The 22516-nt window shown below is 37.6% G+C and overlaps 2 protein-coding genes across 2 annotated transcripts; one reads left to right on the forward strand and one right to left on the reverse strand.

The window, feature by feature from the left end:
• Positions 1-1800: 1800 nt before the first annotated feature.
• On the reverse strand, positions 1801-3853 carry LOC141819962 (ACT domain-containing protein ACR8-like). The gene is made up of 6 exons (XM_074707230.1): positions 3742-3853; positions 3617-3662; positions 3331-3516; positions 2694-3254; positions 2491-2595; positions 1801-2392 (listed from the first exon to the last, which is right to left on the reverse strand). The coding sequence occupies exons 1-6, from the start codon at positions 3801-3803 to the stop codon at positions 2024-2026; spliced, it is 1329 nt and encodes a 442-aa protein (XP_074563331.1). The 5' UTR covers positions 3804-3853; the 3' UTR covers positions 1801-2023.
• Positions 3854-7169: 3316 nt separating this feature from the next.
• On the forward strand, positions 7170-21988 carry LOC141820062 (uncharacterized). Its single transcript, XM_074707344.1, has 26 exons — positions 7170-7281; positions 7387-7649; positions 7720-8069; positions 9542-9659; positions 9818-9941; positions 10032-10112; positions 10960-11176; positions 12237-12306; positions 12406-12459; positions 13307-13375; positions 13499-13555; positions 13617-13724; positions 13819-13888; positions 14101-14144; positions 14339-14428; positions 14817-14998; positions 15094-15202; positions 15341-15439; positions 15516-15659; positions 15763-15924; positions 17621-17836; positions 19408-19568; positions 19659-19818; positions 20004-20183; positions 20780-20974; positions 21759-21988. Exons 1-26 carry the CDS (start codon positions 7272-7274, stop codon positions 21840-21842), a joined length of 3417 nt encoding a protein of 1138 aa, XP_074563445.1. The 5' UTR covers positions 7170-7271; the 3' UTR covers positions 21843-21988.
• The last annotated feature ends 528 nt before the right edge of the window (positions 21989-22516 follow it).

Raw genomic sequence — 22516 nt, forward strand, 5'->3', positions numbered from 1 at the left:
TATCAATAGGTCGAGCAGGAATACCCTGCTTCTTGATGCCAAGCAGTTGCTCGACTTGACCCGGCCAACTTATCTAATTGTCTAGGCTGCCTGAGCCGCTACCCGCGCAGCCGACCAGCCTACTTAAGCTGCCTGCTGGTGTCTACTGTGCAGGCGTCGGGTAGGATCACCCAGTTCCCAGTGATGTTGATTGTTAGATCTTAAAACTTAGTTGTTAACTGTGAACAATTCTTAGTTCCTGCACTGTCACATCTTTTAAATAGGGCTATGGGTAAATTTGGTATTTGGTTTGGTTAAAAGCTTGTTTACGTTCATCAAATATATACTGTCAATTAAATGAACAAGCTTAAATAACTTATTAAGCCCCCACAGGCGCAATTGATACTTGAGTGACAGACTTGCTTCATTATGAACAAACTCATAATATTAATGAACAAAAATTGTTAACTGTTCATAAACAAGTCCATAAATAAAATTTATAAAGCATGTTCATTAATAAAGTTTTTATCAAACTTATAGATAGACAAAAAAACTCTTAAAACGAACCAACAAACTTGAAATATAAAACTTACTAACTTAACAAATAAACTTTAAAATATAAAAGTTTCAAACAATCAAAATAAACTCGAATTAAAAGCTTAATAACATATAAATGAATCTAGCTCAAAGCTCAAGTTCATAAAAAAGAAGCCAAGTCAATCTTGAACAACTGTCTTAATGGTTTGGTTCATTTTGAGCTTGACTTGACTTTGCTCGGTTGGCTTATCTAATAAGATTGAACAATACAAAATGTAGCTTTGTTTGACTTGTTTACAACTTAATTATAATCAGTTAGATGGAGTACTTCACGCGGTTCTACCTCCATCACTTTCAAGATGATAATTAGTTAATTACCTCCAAAAACTCCAAATTTATCTTTTATAAGCTTAAGTCTAATTAATTAATTAAGGGTGGGGTTATGGTTTACCTTCAAGTTAGCCGGGTTTAGTTGTAGAATCATATGAATCAAATGCATCCAAAAAAACACTTTTGGTATGGGACAAAATTTGGCTTTTATTGGAGGAGAAAAGTAGCATTTTGGAGGCATCACCTTAACAAGATGCTCTTGTTAATTATCACTCATCGATTAAGAAATATCATTTGACCCCATTAATTAAATATGTAATTTGGCTTATTTGTTGTCTAAAACATAAGACAACTTCAATGCTCAAACCTAGCAAACATCACATTTTTTCTTTTAAGGCGTTTTTAAAGGCTTATTTTAAGGGTTAGGAGAGAAGCCCTATGTGTTTAGTAATTAATTCATTTTTATTTAAATAATAAATTTAGTATCATTAATCATTTGTTTGAATATTATAGAAATTGTAAGGATGAAAAATGTTGTCATTACAGTAATAACAAAAAGTGCAAGTCATTAGCTTAGTGATGTTGAAACCATTATCTTTGCAGAAAATTTAGCTTGTTCGCTCTACAAATTATAGCGACGTAAGTGTATTAGTGTTGCCATAAAATTTATTGCAAGATATTTTTTCCTCAAAAGAGTCGACTTGTTCGACTCGTAAGATTATAAGTCTACTTTGATCTTGTTTAGGTCGACCTTTAAATTGCTCAACATCACTTAACAATAGACACCATGCTAAAGTTGAATGCTGTTGACAATTCTTATCATCTTCATTCAATTGCCAGAGTGAAAATAAAAGTATTAACAAACAGAACTTAACACAAGTTTTGAGCAGGTAAAGAAGAACTTGACTTTTTTTTTCTTTGCTTCTCGTTTTCTTTTGAATAAATTTTGCTAGTTTACAATGCTTTGTACATGGTTTCAAATCCACCATTTCCTCTATCTTTTATCAAGGAAATCACTTCGATTGGATCATTATTCAATCCTCTGTCTCTCTCAATTCCTTGTCTCCGTTCTTCCTTTTCTTCCTCTTGTGAGTTGCAGTTTTTCATGGCCTTCGTGAAGAGCTCACAATTCCAATTCCATCTCTTTTCTCCAACTGGAAGCAGCAGCAATGGCTATCTACGACTTGATCAATCCCAAGTTGTGGAGGTTCCTCATCACGAAGCTCCCCAAATTGAATAGCCCAACACAGCCGCCCATGGCGTTGTCTCCCCTCTTGCTCGACGATGACTCCTTGTGGCGGAACCTTGGCCGCTGCTCCTCCTTCACCCTCAGCCATTCCGACCCGATCCTTTCCCTCACAGCTTCGATCGCCTGCTGGTCCGCCGGCTGCCCGGCCACGCCGGTCACATAGAACACGTCGGCAGCCATGTCGCCCTTCGTCGACACCTCTGCGCGTGTCACCAGAAGCCCGTTCTCGCGGAAGGTCCTCGTCACCTCGGACAGCAATCTCGGCCGGTCCTTGATGCAAAGCTCCAATCTCGTGCTCTGTTGAGAAGGAATTGGAGATGAGTTTTTGAGTTCTAACAGCAAAAATTGAGCTTCTTAACCATTTTATGAGCGATTTTCAAAATATCCTCCGTTACCTCTGATGCTCTTCTCTCGATGGCTGCTTGCAAGCATTGGATCACTCGTAGCTTCTCTGCTTCCGAACGGATGGTGCTGCCATCTTTGTGCTTTATGTAAAATTCCTGGAAGTGATGATTGGATAGAGATCAAATTAGACGAGGAGATCGAGAAAGATGAAAACTTTGATGGAGTTTCTTTGAGAATTTTAGATCGATCGAACCTGTTGAGTTTGGTCGCCGGCAGTGTCGACGGTGCCGTGGCAGACAACGAAATCCATGTCCGTTAACGTGCAAACCATGTCGAAGAGCAGCTTCGGCCGGTCGCGGCACTGCACGTTGACGATAGAGTAGCCTCGCTCGGCCCAGTTCTGGACCGAGACGGCGGAAGGCGTCGATGCCGGCGAGGTGTGGTCGTAGTCCAGGTCGGCGAGCATGAGTTGGTGGAGGCGGCGGTCGACGTGGGAGACGAATGCGTTGGCGATTGCAGAGCTGCAGGAGGTGCCGTCGGCGTTGAGGACCTGGCGGAGGCGGGACTCGATCCGTCGGGCGCGGTGCGCGTCGGCGATGGGCGCGCCGGTGAGCTCGTCCTTGACGAAAACGAGGCCGGCCATGCGGCCGCCGTGCGTCCACACAGTCGCCCCCGCCACGTCACACTCGAGCTCGGCAAGCACGGCGAAGACCTCAGAGAGGAGGCCCGGGCGGTCTGGCCCTGTTAGCTCCAGCGCCGTCAGCCCTTCGCAACCGCGATCTCTGTTCGTCTCCGGGTTTCCGGCGTCCAGGGACTGCAATTTGACGCCCAATTCAACACAAAATCGAAAAGTTTGTTTTTTTTAATCACAAAAATCAAACTTTTCTTACCTGCTCGAGGTAGGAGATGACGCTTTCATCATTGAGCTTGTGGCCGAACTGGTCGGTGACATGGAAGACGTCCATGAACCACCGTCCGTCGGAGGAAATGTACGCCTTCCTGACCGTCAAATCGAGGTCGTTCAGCACCTGAACGGCTTCCAGGAGAACGCCATGCTCCCTCGACGCGCTATCCACCTGTCGAATTAACACAGCAAATCGAAGGCTTAAACCAAGAATAGAGGAACAAATGAACAAACCCTATAATTCAAAAAAGCGGAAACCTCTGATTCCTTACCTTGACGAGAGTGGCGGTCGGGCATACAGCATTGTCGATCACAACTCTGCATCGATTGATGAAACTCGACATAAAAAAACAAATATTTTATTAGAAATCATGGAGAAAACGCCGATCAGTGTTACCTGGGAGTGTTCATTCTGATGACGAGCTTCTGGTACTCATCCAAGTATGCAGGCCACTCCATTGCCCTAATTCTCTTCGAAGCTGAATCCTCTGGTTCGTTCTACCTTTGAAGGCTCGAATTGAACAGCTTTATTTCCAACTCGTGATCGAGAAGGACAAAGCGGAGAAGACGACGAACGCAAGAGTCGGAAGAATCCGCCGCCCTTGTTCTTTGCCGACTCCGAACCCTTCCCTTCTCCATTTGACCATTTTAAAAGATAAAAAGATTTCACTTTGCTCCCTCAGAGTTTACTGGGCTTTTCATTTTACTCCGAAAAGTTTCCAAACAATTAATCTACTCCTCATCAGTTTGAACACTTTATAATTTTGCTCTCTATATAACCGTTGTCAGTAAGACAGCGATCACTAAGACCTGAGTGCTCATAAGGTAAGTTGAGTGTTGCTATTGAGATCTGCTTCTGGATGTTTTACCACCTTCTCAGCATCGAGATCAGATGAAGTCGAGCGGAAGGGGAGGGGAAGATTGTTGAACCAAGGAAGTCTGCAAACACAGCAACCGTGAGAAGGAAGGTCAGAGATTGCTCTGACTCGACCACTCCGATGCTTAAGTCAGTGAATGAAGAAGGAAGAGAATGAAGTAGAAAACGAGTAGGGGATTTTAGATGATGAGAGCGCATACCGTTCCTTCATGAAGGACAAACTTAATATACCTGTGAAATGGGCGTCATGTCACATCCTAAGTAAGACAAATGTCCCATCATCGATAGAGATCTTGTTAGGAGGAATGGGATAGTCAAAGCATGTATCCCATCGTTGACTTGTCACTGACGGACCATTTCGTGTACGTCTATCAGAGTATAATCGTAAAGGGTCATAGGGATGTCAGAAGGGCGTCACTCATAACCGTATGATGGGAGGAGTGGTATTTAATGGAGTAGGGTAACGAAGAGCAACAAAGGTTAAAGGTCGCCTGGACTGAGTCAGGGCCGAGTTCACTGAATAATAAGGTGACCGAGCCGACTGGGGGATCGGGTCCTCCTGAGGACTCGATTTGGGCTTAGTAGCCTGCATCCCTGAGGACTTCGAACTCGGTCTACGAGGAGGTTTGATTCGGTCTCCGATTCGTTCGGAACAGGGGATTCAGATCGGGTCCTCCTGAGGACTCGGTTCGGGCTTAGTAATCCGCATCCTTGAGGACTTCGAACTCGGTCTGCGAGGAGGTTCAATTCGGTCTCCGATTCGTTCGAAACAAGGGATTCAGCCCGAGTGGAGATGGGAATTCGGCTCGAAGGCTCATGGGGATTCGGCTCGAAGGCTCCTGGAGATTCGGCTCGAAGGTTCCTGGGGATTCGACTCGAAGGCTTATGGGGATTCGTCTCGAAGGCTCATGGGGATTCGGCTCGGATGGAGATGGGGATTCGGCTCAATCCTTACAAGTCAAACCGGGCTTGAATAGGTAGGCAGCTGAGTTCCAAGTTTCACTCAATGCGCTACACTCGGGTCTGATTCCCTAGGGCCCATTCTCTACAACCATAACATTGAGCTTAGCAAGCTTATATCCCTACTGAAACTCCAGGGAATAATTTGCAATTTTTTGAACTTGGAGGGTCCAAATGAAACTCTCTAGGAAGTATTAAAGTCCGGTTCACCATGGCCGGCCCGATCGAATTGCTGATGAACCAGTGAAACCGGCGGGCAGCGGCGTGTTGCTGTCGTATTGACTGAACGTACTATTTATTGTTTTTTTTGTCAAATACTAAAAAAATAACGAGCTGATTAAAACCAAACCAATGCCACTAACAGCGTCATTACAGCGAGAAACAGGTAACAGCACTAATTATCGTAATTAATGAAACCATCATTTAATTAAAAAAACATTTAATGAAACCGAGGTGCCAGATGAGGCACAACGCGACGCACGATCGAGTGAAGTTGCCCAGTGATGGAGCTCCATGACATTAATTGTCAAATAATATTTTAATTATTATTGTTTTTTATAATTGGACGCATGCATTTCAACATGAAAATGTGTGCGTTGGATGTCAACAAATAAAATATACTATTTTTTATTATATTTTAATTGGACGCATGCATGCAGTAATGAAAAAAATACTATTTTTAGTATTTTAAAATTAACATGATATATCATCATTATGTGATATCGCCTGCCTTTCGAACGTGTCATCTATCACCTGACTAGTAAGTTGACCGCGGAGGAAGAAGAGAGAAACGATGGATCGTCCTAATGAGCTACAAAATGCTGCAAGAATAAGAAGAAAATAAGGACGAAAGTAAGAGGTGCCTTGATCTAGTTACTTCGACGCTTAAGTCAATTATAATTTCGAGAAAGAGGAAGAAGCAAATAAATAGAGATTATTAATTATGTGTATACAATGATCATGCGTACTTACATCTGCAAGGAGTGGGGGTTATATAGACTTACGAGAAGAAAATATCATATCATAAATAATGAGAATATTCCTGAGTTGAGATTCTGCCAGAGAAAGTATCCCATATACTTAAAGGGAACATCCCATCATCGTCGCAATAGCAAAAAGTCATGTCATTCATCTTAATACGATACCATTATTTCGCATTAAAGGGATAAACCATTCTATCAAATAATTGTCTGCGTCGCTCTGGCGACGGCTTGCCTATTTACTTAGGATAAATGATTAGAACAAAGCTGATTGAGTATAGTAGGGCACCAAGGGAGTGAGACATGGTCGACAGAGGGAACCTGAACTAGAGTCGAAGTCAACTGGAATCAAACCTTGAAAGGAGTCAAGTGTGAGATTTCCGAGGTGAGTCTAACGCCAAGTTGGATGTTTGACCCCGACTTAAGTTATCTTCTAAGTTGAGCTTGGGTGCTCGAGTGCTCGAGTTGAGCAACATACTGAGCTGAGGGCTGAACAAGTGCAATTTTGAGTTGAATCGTCTGTTGAATAGTTATTGGATCGTTCTTCAATTTGGGATCGTCTGTTTGACCTGGATAAGTACTGAGTTAAGGTTGTCAAAGCTGAGGTGTAGAACTAAGTCAGTCAACTCTAAGAGCATGTCTCTTGTCATGTCATCAAGTTAGATCAAATCTCAATCTTTTTGAACCTTTATACCGACCCATAACAATTACTTGGAAGGGTGGCGGAAGGTTTTAATTTAATGTTATTTTGGATCGTAATTAATAAAGCATATGGAGATTAGTAATTAGTAGCATAAATAGGAGAAACCACACGGATGTTTCAATTTTTAAATATTTATTTCTAGAAAATATATTTTAGCAATATTTAAAAATTAATAACTAATTTTAAATAATAATAATATATAAATAAATATCAATGATATGCTTATTAAATATTATCGAAATTATTCAAATATCATCAGGAAGTGGAATGGAAGGCAATGCACACTGTTTCGACCCGGATCCGGCCCTTTCCTTGTTATCTTCTCCAGACTCCGATATCCGAAATCCAGCGGGGTCAGGAGGTGAAGACGCCCCGCCGCCGCCGCCGTGAGTCGCTGCCCGTCGGCCATGGCGTCGCGTGAGCTGCTTCTTCTCCTCCCTCCTCGGCGCTCTCTACTTGATCTCTTTCTGCTTCTTTAGTTAATTTTCTGCTATTTACACGGCTTGTTTCTGTTTCCTCCAGAGCTCTTAGAGCAGCAGGAGAAGCTACGCCGAGCAGTCGACGAATGGCGCACCCGGAGTCACGACTTGCTCAGAGACCTCGCTGGAGACTCCTTTTCCACCCCTTCCTTCGCACCGACCACCACCGATCCGATACGCCTCTTCGTCTGTCCCATAGAGCACTCCCAGCTCTCCGCGATCCTCCGATCCGACAACGTTTCCCTCTCCAAGTTCGTCAGCGTCTTCTCGTACGACTGCATCGAAATCTCCAATCTTAGCAATTTGGTGAGGAAGGCGATTATATTTCCCTTGTCCTCTTTGAACGCGTGATTTGACACTCCAATTTCTTGATTAGGCATCGAAGCGATTGTTCAGGCAGTTGCAGTTGTTCGGTCATCGGTCAAGCCCGCAGGAGGTGCTTCTCGAAGGTGAGCCTCAGAAGGCGTTTGGAGAATCGCTGTCGCTTTTCATCGAATTGTACGAGACCACGATCAGGATGACGGAGCTTTTGGGAAACTTGCTACAGCAGCTCAATTCAGTTTACTCTATTGTAGACAAGAACGTCCGGCCATTGAATTCGATTAAAAATCTGATGTTGAGGACAGCTTTTGAAGCGCTTGGGGAAGGCCTGGCAGTGTTTCTTGTCTTGGACGAGATCATAAAGCAGAATGAACACATAAAGAGCTACTTGTCTTCCTTCTCAAGGTTAGGCAATTTCTTCTTCTGTAATAGTATTAGCTGGTTGATTTAAGTATTATTTGCGACATGAATTTGCAAAGTGCTCAGCAGAAGGATTAGTTTATGTAGCCAACCATAGAAACACCGCTTGATAATGATGAAGTAGTAGTACTAGCTAGAGATTTGTGGTTCCATTAGACATCGACGTTCACAATGAATAAAAATGAGCCTCTTAAATTTGAAAAAAATGCAAAATTGAGTACTCTTTACCTGATTTTCCTCTTATTTAAGCGTTTGGTGATGCTCATATCCTTAGTTGACACACTATGTCACAGCCCACTTAAATGCAGCAACTGACTTATTAACTTGTCAGGTTCAACTACTGGCCTAAGACGTGTAAGCGGTAGTAGTTCATTCATACCATATATAACTTCTTACAACTTGCTATGTGCGACTAAACTGGTGTGTCACAATCTCCTCCATGTAAGATTTGATTTCCTTGTCAAGAGTTAAAGCCCAACTCATAGCCCAATGGTGGCTACACCATCATGCTAGTAGTTCTTTTTAACACCTCACCATTTTTAGGATTAGGTCCGTTTAATATTGATTGTCACAATCTCCCTAGTCAAGAGAATTTACCCAACTTGTTAGATTACGTGAAATTCTTAAGCCTACAATAATAGTAGATCCTTATAAAACTTCTTTGTTAACCCACCCACAGCTCTCAGTGTAAGACTTAATTGGGTATCAAACATTAAATTTAGATGCTAGCTAGAGTTAACATAATCACAAATAATGATGTCTTTTCCTGCATATGAAGAAATGGAACCACATTATAGTAATTTTTAGAACTTTGCAATTGCATTTTCTCTATCTGTTGTTATCTCCTAGAGAGTTAATATTTAGTTGGGATACAATGACTTGCTACTGCTAGTGTTGAATGTTTAGATTTGTTTATGATATAAGACAATGAGGGCAGGAAAGAATTTTCAAGAGGAAGCCTCATTGACATTCAGACCATTTCACTTACCCTTCTTCAGTATTGATCAGCCTTTGAAGAATCCTCACAACTTACTCTGTATAATTCCTACTATAGTTAGAATCTATCTGTCAACGTGACAGGATAGAATTTTTTTCTGATAAAAGGAAGGATTTTCAAACGTTATCAGCTACTTAATGTTGCATGTGGGGTGATGATGAGGGTTCACAAAGATGATCAATGGAGTATGAAAGGTGAATGGAATGCCTTGTTGGCTTAGGGACATAAAGTTGTTTCATTTGCCTCTCACCCTCTCACTTAGCAATCAGGCTTTATTGTGCAAGGTTTGAAATACTGGTTTTGATGGTGATTTCTATGCTAGTGGAGTGGTGGTGTTATGTTGTTGGCGTACATTCGTCATCTTAGTACAACATCTTAGCACAACTAATGTCTCTTGTAAAAGATGTTCTAGAATATCTCTAGTGTCTTCTTTCTCATGTTTTCTCCTTTGGTTTTGCAGGATGCTTAGTAAGGTGAAACTAGAGGTTGACACTTTTGATATAACTGTTGAGGATCTAGACTTATTAGACCAAGTTGTTGTCCATTTTGAGAAGCTTCTAGAAGTTAATTTCTTCCAGGTAAGTGCAATATGTTTTGTTTTGCCAATTAGTGATCAAGGTTCTTGTACTTCTTGCTGCATCTTTGATTGAGGACCTATCTAGCATGGGCCTAATAGTTTATTGTAAATTTTGCTGTTCTAAACTTTGGCATGGGCCTAATAAGATTTCTTCTCAAGTGGTTAGTGTACAAGGAATCCTCTTGGCTGGGAATAATGCAACAGGTAAAGGGCAATAAGAGATTCATCAACGGATGTTTTTCTAGCATCCATGATGGTTTAGCAGATATCCTTCCAAAACTTGGTAATCAACCTGATTTCTGTTTTCTAGTCAAGCAGCTTTGAGTCACTTATCATGTTTCCTTTTCACCTTTTCCTGTCATAACTATGTTAGATACTTGGAAGGAACTCCCAGTTGATCGATTGAAGATATTGCAGCATATGGCTCTGTTTATATTTGCCACACATGTCTCTGGTACAACTGGCCATCCTTTATTTATTTGTTGCAATGTGTCTGAGTGGTTTTCACATAACTTATCCTGGATTATTTGTCACATAGAACAGAAATCTGTTTCAATGATTAACAAATGATCTAAATAAAATATTGTGTATCACCAACATAAACTTTTAGCAAATTTCAAGTCCTAAATAGTTGACCTTGCTATATGAATATATCATGAAATTTCTCATTACTGTTTACAATATCTTCAGTTGACCATTAGACCGTTATATCCGTTTGTCTAGTTAGTTTCACATTGTGAGTGTTTCTTTTCATGTCAGCAACATTTGGAATCATAACTCTATATGTAAAGTTCCAGAATTTCTCTTGTTAGGAAGGCCTAACTATAATAAACAGCACTTAGATGCTTTTTGGCCACTTCTACTGTTTATGACTAATCCTAGTATTCTCATCATTTCCAAATTCATTTTGGACTCACGAACAAATTATTTTCTGGTTTCATATATTAACGTTCTAAATATATGCTTCAATGTTAAAAATTCTTAACCAGTGGCATTTTATGTTCCCTTAATTTTACTTCTTAATCTTCAGTGGTTATTGTCAGTATTCCTGAATGGACATTTTTTCTTTTAGCATATAAATTTCACCTTCTAGGTGCTTTGTTTTTTTCCTGATTATTCTCCATATTAGTTAGTGTCATTGGTAATATACAATCTTATGTTAAAATTTTCTAGCCCCTTTAAAATTTCTATGAGAAGGATAGTCTTCTATTCTGAAGGAAAGATGTGATCTTCATTTGTTCAGTAGTCAAGGCAATTTTTCTGTAGTCTGTTATAGTAATTATTCTAACTTGTTATGTCAGATGTTATTCCTGAGAAGAAACTAGTTAAGATGCTGCTGGATATGCTTCATCTGTCCCCGTTTTTGTATATTAGAGGCAAGAGAATTATGCTAGTTGATGTTCTGAAAGAACAATCTCCTTCATCATTATCCTCTTGGCTGTTTTTGAGGGAAGCCATAAGGGACCGCAATCTAATGATTAACAATTACCTCAAGCGCTTAAATGATATCCATTCAAGGTATGTTTTGAAGTCTGTCTCCATTCACTTTTGTGTTAGTACACATGAGAAAATTATTATAAGCTGAAAAGATGTTGTGACCTATAATTCTGCAATATATACATAGATGTAATGAAGCATGTCTATCTGTATACTTTCCTTTGAAGCTGGTGTCCTATATCCATTGATTCGGAGTAAGCCTTTTTAATCATTAGCATGCAATTTCTCTCCCACTCTCTCATTTCACCAGGAAAGACAAATTTAAAGCTTTGGGACAGTTCCACTGAGTTTGAGTGACCAATAATATGATTCCAGCAGGGTTTGCACCCACTAAATAGTTTAAAACCCACAAATAATAACATTTCAAATGGTGGTCAAATTGCAAAATGCCGTTCTGATAAATGATTCATTTATGACTTAAAATTCCAATTCCAAGAATTGAAACTTTTTAACTTCACAAATATCAGATTGGTACCATTAGTTCCTTTTTTTTATCGTCGTGTTATATCCCCCCCCCCCCCCCCCCCCCCCGCGACTTCGTTCCATTTTATTTCCTCATGGTGATTATTATTTAAGCAGAATGAATCAGGGTTATGGGTTTGTTTCTGTCATCAAAAGATAGAAAATGTATTTCATACATTGGAAATTTGGAATTGGAGTTGGGTCCTATAGCAACATTATGGCAAAAAAAAAAAACCAAACAAGATGAGCTTTATAACAACATTATGACAAAAAAATTCATCCTTCAGGGGGCATTGACATGGATTTGCATCTAGTCGAGACTGTATTCTCATTGGACAAAAATATAGTTGCAACTTGCATCATGATTCAATTTTTTTTTTCTTTCCACAAATTCTTCTTATCAACTGAAATTTTAAAGTGGACTTTCCAGAATAACAACCAGCAATCTATTAATCTCCAATTTTTTTATTCATATATGGTATTTATTATGGTACTGTATATTTGATGAATTAAAGGTCTATGGGCTTGTCCTCTTTTCTTGGCATTTTGAAAAATTATCTCATCTTGAAATCTGCCTATTTACTATTATGTATGATAAGAATTCCCTCTAGTCAAACAGGGACTGGCAAACTATCAAAGACACACTTTCTTGTTGGGTAGCATCTTTTCATTCAAGTGTTCATCCAGTGGTACCTAAATTTCTCTTTGTTCTCTGTTTTTATATTCCACATCAATTTGGAAATTCTCATTCTCATCTCTTTTTATTTTTCTTTTCCCTCTTTTGATAGGTGGAATTGGTGAGTGAAGGATGGTTAAGGATACATCAGAAAAAGACTATTCAGGTTCCAGAAACTTTTGATATTCCTTAACCTGTTAATAGGTTATTCAGCTATACTATGCAGTATTCACACTAGACTTACTGTTATTCATTTTGGACATCAATTTTCTCCCTGTATATTATGGATGCAAGTCCATTCTAAGATTAAAATGGTATATAAGATTAAACAGTTACATGGAGAGAAAAATTAACTCATTTTTTTCCTAGAGAAAACATTTAGTAAGAATCCAACCATGACTCCTCTACCATTTCATCAATATCATCCATGTTTCTCCAGATTTCAACACATTTTTCTGTGATTGTTTTCCTGAAGGCAAAATTTCAACTAATATGTAATGTTGTACGAGTCACGTTCACCTAATTAAATTATGTCACATCTTCTCCATCCATTAGAATAGGGCAGTTGGTTTGTTTTTCTTGAAGCATCTTGTGATTTGTGTCCATTGGCAGCAATGTCAAAATATGAAGATGAATAGCAGTTCTCCTAAATTCAATTATTACATAGATGGATATCCAAGCTAACTCATTGGAGTTGAGTTCTTTACAGAGTCAATTCAATGTTCTACACAGTTTCTAGATCTAGGCATGGTACATCTAATTATGATTCTATTTTATTTTCTGATGGTAGCATCCCCAATTAATAGAACTGTATTCTGCATGACGCTCTTTATGGAGTAACTATTTTCAATTCTATGACATAGTCACCTGAAGAGGTTGCATTTACTTTTTGCCGTTAGAATTTAGAGCCAAATCTCAACCATATAACTTGATCATTTTGATTCTTTGTTGATTGCAAGTCATACTGTTGTTCTTATTAGCAGTGTTTTCATTGGTTTCTTCATTTGATATAGGGATTAGTTCTGGCATATAGACTACAGTTGCTTATTCAGTCAATACTTGACTTGCATGCATTACTTGAGGTAATTCTACATCAAATCCTTGTTCATTAAGATTATCAAAATAATCAGCTACAAGTACTGTCTTAACTTGTCTTATTTATTTTTCCATCTATTGCTAATATCCTTGAGATATTGTTAATGTAGGTCCCAATCAAGAGGGAGAAGCTCAAGTCTCTTTGTCATATGATCATTTCATTGAAGGTGTGAATTTATATAATATGCCACTATTTTGGTGCATTTACAACTAATATACACACAATAGGTTTTGGAGCAAACCTTCCAGACCAAAGGACCTGATATGATTAAAAGTCTCCCACATACCATAAATATTATTCAAGCAGATCTTGAGCAGATTATATTGCCTTCTAAGGTATATCAATGCTTTGCCAAGATGTTTTGTGGTAGAAATTTAATATTCGTCTTGAAGCAGTAACACCTGATTGTCTCTAAATCTAAATTGACAGGATATGTTACAAATTGAAGTGGATAAAAGGAGCCAAATAAGCAAGTTGGGCTTTTTTAGTTCATTAACACGTAGGACATTTTATGCTGCTTCATTATTATTAAAACAGTGACAGTTTTACTGTGTTTTGTGCTGGTCTTTTTTCCAATTATATTGTCAATCGACTCCAATGTTGGAATGCTTTGTATGAATCATGATTTTGGTTTAGTGATGAAATTGCTGCTTTAATGCTTGTGCATCGTCCTTTTGTGACAGATTTTCTGTTTGTCTGGATTTTATTCAGGTAGCAAAGAGACAGATACGCGGCTTACAGATTCTCTATCTTTGGTTAGTATCATCTATGAGATATAGTTTCAAATATGTGCCCATTCACGCCTTGTGTGATTTGATCCTGCTAATTCAACAATTGTTGATCTTCTCTCTTTCTCTATCTCTCTCTCTGAAGTTTTACTGGTTTTTTTGTCTATGAATTAATTTATCAAAGTAGTTTATTGTAGATCTTACCTAATAATATGCCACAGGTGCATATGTTGTTGCAAATGCTTCAGGGAGGAGGTAGCCACAAAAGACAGCTAATTTTCTTGAACATCTTGGATGTTCTTCAAAGCATTGTGAGTGTTTACCAGATAGTTACAACTTAAAATTCAAGTTCTGCCATATAGTTGTGTTCTTTGACATTTAGAACAGGCATTCTTCTCTTTATTTCCAACTAAACTTTTGGCAAATTCACTAATGCACTTACTGTTTTTTTATTCTTTCTGTAGTTGAGTAATGCTGTTTTCAGTTATTTTTGATCTTTGGAGAGTTTTATCTACTTCTTAATCTTGAGCACTGCTTTCCCATAGTCTTCTAAATTTTCAAGGTTTAAATGAGGATAGGTGTTAATTAATATTTAGATTATCTATCGTTGCTTAGTATTTCATTTTCTTTCCATCATATATTTAGTTTCCAGTGATTTTCTCATTTTATTTCTGTAAGAAGCTAAATATAATAATGCAGGGCTACTTGAATATTGACTTTACAAGGGCTAGAAAGTTGACTTCAAAGTTATGGACACTGGTAGGCTTCCAGGCTATCAGTTCTACTGTTGTTGATTCTAGCTTCTTGTATTGGAGAAGGGAGATGATGGGGAGTTTGTTTTCAATGGTTTATGTGGAAGTAGGAAGGTTTTCATGGTTACAGTAAGGCTTCTTGATAGAGTCTTTACATGACATTCAATTTGGCATATGAGAGATAATTTTATGCCAAGTTTTGTGATGACAATTCTCCTTGGCAGGTACCTTATTGATGCATTTTCAGATGGACTGAAGCTTCTTAAGCTTGGGCAAGTTGGAAAACAAACTCTTGAAGCATATCAGAATGAAATTGAATATGGTGTGAAAAATGTGGGCCTGATAACATTTTTGTGGGAAAATTTTGCATCATCACTTCTGTAACTATTTATTGTGGCCATTTTTTGTTCTTTGCATTTTCTTTCTCCTCATTGTGGTACTCTCTGTTCCTAAGACATTTTTCTGAAACAGGAAATAATTATCCCTCTTTGTAGAGATATTGAAAATGATCTCCGTCTTCATGTTCATTCAACATATTTTAAGGGATCTGTGGTTGTAAACCCAACCAAGGTAGCATACTTTGTTTCAGGATTTATTATCTTTAATTATCTTCCTGATAGTAATTCCATGGCATTTTTTTCATCAGACTGGTGTGCGCAATCTTGCATGGTACTTGGCAATCAAACCATTGCATCTTTCTTTCAAGTTCATTGATATAAGTTTACATGTTGAGAACTATTTGAATTCTGCCTTCTACAATCACTCAACTATGCCAACATATGACAGAAAGGTTGGGCTTATATCACATTTGATTCCATCTAATAGCCAATTCAAGAATGCTTTTTGTGTATCTGGTAGTTCTTGCTTATGATTTCCATCTTCTGTTGCCACAGATATACCTAGAAATGCAGCTTCTAGCTGAGCTAAAGTATGGGTTGATATTAGATGATGCCTATTTTGTTGGAAATTCTATGGTTCACGATAGTGGAATCAATGAAACAGTCCAAGATCTCTGTGCCTTCACCAAGAACTACACTTATAACATAATTAAGCAGGTAACAAATTGGTATTGTTCTCTTGTAACTGCTTTTTCTTTGGCAGTTGATGCTATATCAACTACAGTATGTTGTGATGAACATTCTTGATAGTGTTTCCACCTGATCCTTTGCATGACCATTGATTAAGTTGATTTTTTTGGTCTTGAGTTTGTAGTTAATATTAGACAATGCTGATTGGCAACATATGTGTTAGATCATGATGTGATGCGAAGGGAAGCCTTTGATAAGGAATTAAAAATATTAGCATGTATAAAGGACTTGTACCTTAATAAGAATGTAACTATGAAGATTGGCTACTTTTGTAATTGTGTGATTAGTCAAACAACTATATCATGATATTAGAGCAAGAGATCTTGAGTTCAAATGTCGCGTTTGTCAAAAATAAACTCTCTTTAGTTTATATAGTTGGTTTAGGCAAAGCCTATCAAGTTGCCACCCATACAACCATACGTGATGGAGAAGCATTAAGAATATAAATATAAAAATTGTCCACTTTCGTCACAGCATGAAGCTTGGGATAAGTGGTTAGCCAATCAACTATACTATACTCTTTAATTACTTGACTATCGAATTTATTCTTTGGTTATGAATCTTCTAGCAATTCATTACTCCCTGTAGGAAGAACATGGAAGAGAATCCAAAAGTTTGTAGGCTGAACTTTAATTTGTTTATGCCCTTGTATTGCTAGAACTTCTTGTTCTTATGAAATAACGATTGCAGAACCTTAGGCTCCGTATGTTTATTAGAAAGTAACTTATCTGTGGAAAATATTTTCTAGGAAAAATATTTTCAGGGAAAATAGATTTTTTGTTGTTGTTTGGATACCTTACTAAAATATGTTGAAAGATATTTTATGGTATGTGGTGTGCACATATGAAAATATTTTCGTTCTCTCAAGGTTGGGCAAACTCGATAGACTAGTCACTTTGGCCTGACTATGCGGATCAGCTCAGTTGAGCAGGCTGTGCAGAATGACTAATTCAATGCGACTAGGTTGATCGCCATGCTTGGGCTGATCATCTTCACTCGATCAGCCCAATCGTCCCAATTGTCCTGATCATCTCAACCAGTTTGATCGTCTAGACTGACCTGATCGTTGTAATCGTCTTGATGCTCTCGACTGATCTACCTAAACATGTCTGATCCAATAGGCCTAATCATCCCAACCAGACCTCCCATCATGCATAACCCATCCAGCCCGATAGGCTTGATTGTTTTGATTGGATTATTCAACCCACCCGACCTACAAGAGTGGCCAGACAACCAAGCCCACCTGGCCCACCTGGCTGATCAACAGGTCCACTCAGGTCAATTAGCTCAACCCGATGGGTCCACTCAGATGGTTGAGCTCAATTTGATAGAGTTTTTGCTTGATTGAGCCGGGTCAACTGCTTGTCTGACGAACTATGTAGTGGCTTGATCAACATACCATGATTTTCTATTGCACTAAACACTTGAAAGTCCAGAAAATAATTTCATGAAAAATGGAGCCTTAATGTGTCAAGATTCCTTTTTTTTCATAACTATTACTCTTTTGCTTGATGCTTTTATCACTTGTATTCCAAAGAGATAGGATTTATTCTTTTTGGTTTTCTCCATATCCAGATTAAATCTTGATATTTGACTACCTTTGTTATCTTTATGGGTAACATTTTAGATAAGTCTATCTATAGTCCATTTCTGTATCATACAGGTTTTCATTGAGAAAGTTCCAAAAGGTAAAAATAGGAAGAACTTGCGATTGATTGGTTTGGAGGACATTACACATTCAGTTTCTATTCATGGTCTACAAGTAATATACAATGCATCAGATTCAATACAGAAATTTTTGGAACAAATGTTTACAAATTTGTCTCAGTTGCTTAAAAATATATATAGGACAGACTCATCAAATGAGTACATCTTGAAGGTATTCCTTTTAAGACTGTATCATAGACTTGTTGCTTTTTCCTTTATCTCACCAGTACTTAATCTCCTGCAATAGTTTATTTGACTGATACTTCCTATGTGTTTGAGATGCAGTGATAATAATCAGTTTATTTGCTACATTTCATTAATTATTTAAGTAGTTGTTACCAGAGATCTTTTTCTTTAATATTTAATTATCAGATGCCTGGCTATATGCATGAATTTTCTTAGGTGAATATTGTGTAAATCCTGTAATTTCAATAAGGATATGTATGCCACAGGTAGACCAGAGAGAAAAAAACTGCAGATTTTAACAAATTTTAATGGCATCAAACTACAATCGTTTTCCCCCTTCTACTGACAGATGGATGTATATGATTTTTATTTCCTATGCCAATCATAACATACGTTCTCCATTCTTGCTTACAAGAACTGAAGAGTTGTTTACTCATCTATAATTTAGTAAAGTTATTTGAATTTCAAAGTATTCAAAGACCTACTATAAAGAGGAATTTTCCTCATTGTAGAATTCCGTATAAAAGATTTTTAATCAAACCACTCTAACTAGCACATTATAGATCTTTGGGTTGTTTTCTCCAAAGGTGAGGATTTGCTTCATTGTCATAATTCCAACTTTAGAAGTCTGTATAAATAGACTGGTCAGGTTATTTCTCCTTGCTAGGGGACTATAGTATGTTATTTTGAGAATCAAGCAAGAAAAATCTGTTCTAGTTTCTGAACTGTTTGACAGTTATCCAGCAAGGAAAATACCTCTTGTCCCAGTGAAGAATCCATTATAGATGAAATTGTCTATTTTGTTATTTTGGAACAACCTTGACAAACCACTCAAAATTCTGAATTCCAGTTGTACATTCTTCCTATAGTTGTAGGATATGAAAATCTTGATTCTTGCATATTCATCTTGCAAGGACAAAGAAAAGCGGATCTATTAGCTGTCCCATACTAAAACCACTTGTTGCTTCTACCTCCTTTTGAAAGTTCAAAATCAAAAGTATCATGCACTTCTAGTAATCAGAGTGAGAGGAGAGAGAGAGAGGAGATAAGGGTGCAGAGACGACAAATAGGTCTGACTCTGGCCTATATGACATTGATCATTTGCTAGTTTGATAGAAATACTCCTTGTATAAATTTGCAGTGAAATCTTTCTGGTCAAAAAATATCTTTTTAGTCATCCTCGAACAATTAGGGTTTTTTCAGGTACAGAATGAAACTTCATTCTGGATTTAACACTTTGGAGCAGGTACTTCCTATCTCGGCAGGCCAGATGCATACCATATTGAGTGTATTCTCATGAGCATACTGCTCTAGTTATTTCAATTGCTGTGCATATTATCTACTGCTGGGTTCTCTTGATTGTGGCCATCTTCATGCTATATTTAAGGTTGTTGATCATGCTCTCGATGTGGTTACATGGTCTAAGCTTTCCCTCAATTTTCTTCCTAGGTCTCCCCAGTAAAACACAGTCTGAGCTTTGCATGGAACTTGATATTCCTGTGTATTATTTTCTTCTTATTCTTTTTTGTTGTTGTTGTTGTTGAAATTCTTTTGTAGAATGACAAGGAAATAGTAAGCAGACTTCCCTTTTTGAAGCAAGTTCATGAGGTGAGCTTCCTCGAACCTCTCAATGTTATTATGAGTCAGATTGGAAATGCTTTGGGACTAGTGAGAATTCTTCTAGCAGGCAGTTCTCGTCATATTTGCAACATTTCTCGGTTTGCACTTGAGCTTTGAGCAAGTGTTTATTTCCTTTTTTTTTGTTTTTATATATATTTTCAATCTCAGTCAGTGATTTTCAATTGTAGACCGACAGTTGATATGAGCTTTGAGGAGAGGTACCAGAAACTTGGTTTTGCTGATGAAGTTCTTGCAGCTGGAAGAGTGATGGATAAGGCAATTGCAGAGAAATATGAACCTGTCGCAAGAATAGAATCTTTTTCTGATTTCATAAAAAGATTTGTAAAGGTAATTATTGTTTCTGCATAAAGTGCTGTTATGCATCTCTTCTTTCTTCTTTGCATTTCATCTCTTTCTTTGATCAAATGCCCTCTAAATCTAATTACTTGTTTCATTACTTTGAGTCTATTTTCAATGTGATTTTGGAGATCTATTTTATTATACTCTGATTTCTGTGAATTTTTAATGTGCAGGAATGTCCGTTTGGCACAGTAGATCATATCAAAGATTTGTTTCAGATAGTTCCTTCAATTATAGTGAACTTGGTGAGCACCCAAGTGCGCTACAAGGACAACCTGCTGTTGGAGCATGATTCTGGAAATACTTTGTACATTCATGATAGCCTCTTGATGGGGGTTGCTTTTGCTCTCAAGGTATGTTACTTATATATATGTATATATATATATATATATATATATATAAATCTCTGTGACAAAGCCTCTGTGGGAAACTGCAAGGCTGGGGACTGATTTCGCAACGAGGCTTCCAAATGAGAGTTCCAAGATGAGGTTCTTGTTTTGCAGGCCCGATTACTTCCTCTTCTACCTTTGTCCTCTTCAGGATTCTTTTTCTCATCTCCTCTTCCTTCATGATTTCTTCCTTCTCCTCAGTGCCTCTGGCACTGTGTTGGCAGTCTAGGTATAGCACCAGCATCATATCAGTGATCAAAATCATGGTTTGGAATGATATTTCAATGCCTGTACAAAGTAATGCATAGTGTCTTTTTTTCCATCTTAGTTTTCTCCTGTTTCTCTGCAGTTCAATTCTTGCAGATGATGGTTTGGAATGATATTTCAGTGATTGTACAAAGTAATGCATAGTGTCTTTTTTTCCATCCTATTTTTCTCCAGTTTCTCTGCAGTTCAATTCTTGCAGATGCTGTCGGCACAATTCTCCAGTCCACCTTAGTTTGCTTCATTCTTACTAGTGTGATCATCATTTGCTCAATGCCAATGTTGTATCTTTTCAGGTGTCAGCACAAGAGAGGTCCTTCGATGATCTCAACTGGTTTGGTTCTGCAAGGAAGAGTCTCGAAGAGCGCATATCCTCTTTGGAACTCGAAGGCAGCAGCAAGGCTCAAGATACCAGCAGCATGATGGGTAGCAGCCTTGCCCGCTGGAAGTTGTGGAGCCAGACTTCACCAATTCCACTTGAGATCCAGAAGGTATGTAAGAATACCTTTTCTAAATGATGATATTTGCAAATTCTTGAATCCTGTTTACTAGAGAAGATAGAAAGTTGGGAATTTTTTGGGTATCCATGACTATCCCATCTGTGTAATTTGATTCAGATACACATTGAATGTGTATTTGATGGGATTTGGTAAGATGCTCAGTCACATGTCAGGGATGGGTTTGGGATTGCATATACATATTTAAGTTAATTTTTTATCTATAATTTAATTTTATTGTGCATATTATTATTGAAGTTTGACTTATCTATTTTTAAATTATTTTATTATGAAATATTGAATTAATTATTTTTAAGGTTTAATTTTTTACTTTTCTATAAGTGTTTAATTGTGAAAATGAGAACATGAAAATTTTTTAGCAGAAGTCAAGTTATGGTGGAGGAAATCCGAGACGAGAAAGGGTAAATAGATAAAATTAAGAGAAGAGAATAAAGTTCTTTAGAAAGATATGTGTAGGAGTCTTTTAGCATCCATCCCCTGGTCTTTACAAAAGAAATCTATTTTCAAAACAATTTTGCAGTGGGAAACAGTAGTGTGCTTTACTCTTCTTAACTTTATATCTGCCTTCGTTTTCCCTCCAAGTTAACAACAGTTTACAAATCTGCCTTACCTTGCTTTTTCACCCTTTTTCTTTTCCTCTCTTTCTCCCAAGTAAACAGGTGGGCAGAATTCTTTTCCAGAAGTAATTTTTTCGAACACTTGTGAGTGTCTTTTGTTCATCTTAGCTAACATTATTTCTCCTGCTAATATTGAACAGGGTTTGGATGAATGCAACAAGTACCAAAAGGAAATTGAATTGGTAGAGTATATCCTCAATATTGCCAGAGCATTCATCTCTTGAGTTGAGTGTTAACATTATAAGCATTTTATATACTTTCCTCTTTTAATTTATGAATAAGTTTCTGAAATTCATCCAGGACAATTTGTTAAACTATTAGTTAGATTACAACATATATAGCTGTCATTTCATGTACTAAATAATTAACCATTTTGTTCTCGAAATTCAACGACCTTACTTATTAAATATCAAGTTATTTATTAAATGTTGTTACATTTAATTATCATGCAAGATCAAAAAAATTTGCACTGGAAATTACATTACTTAATAAATAAATAATACGTCCTAATTGTATTATAACTAGAGTTTAAAATCGTCTTTTGAGGCAGCTTTACGAGCTGGGTTATGGATGTTCCGTTGTACAGTGTGAACGAGCGTATGAGATGGATAAGGTTTTGAGTAGGTAACATAGGGAGGTGATCTGAGGTAGGCACACAAACAATAAATTATTAATAAAATATAATTGGTATACATTATTATTATTATTTTTAATTTGTATTTATAGTTAAATTGATTATGTATTTAATAGTTAATTATAGTGTTAATACATATATTTTTTATTTATATTTATTAATTTCGACTTTTTAATCTATCATTAGTCTTCTGATTTACCCTTTCCTTCTCGAATTCTTTGGATTATTAAGCGTTCTGCCACTTATCTATTGGTTTCCTACTTT

The sequence above is a fragment of the Curcuma longa genome, unplaced genomic scaffold (assembly GCF_044706935.1).
Source record: "Curcuma longa cultivar G26 ecotype Majalengka, Jawa Barat unplaced genomic scaffold, ITB_CL_G26_1.1 utg2646_np1212_2152390_RagTag, whole genome shotgun sequence".
In the NCBI taxonomy this organism is placed as follows: domain Eukaryota; kingdom Viridiplantae; phylum Streptophyta; class Magnoliopsida; order Zingiberales; family Zingiberaceae; genus Curcuma; species Curcuma longa.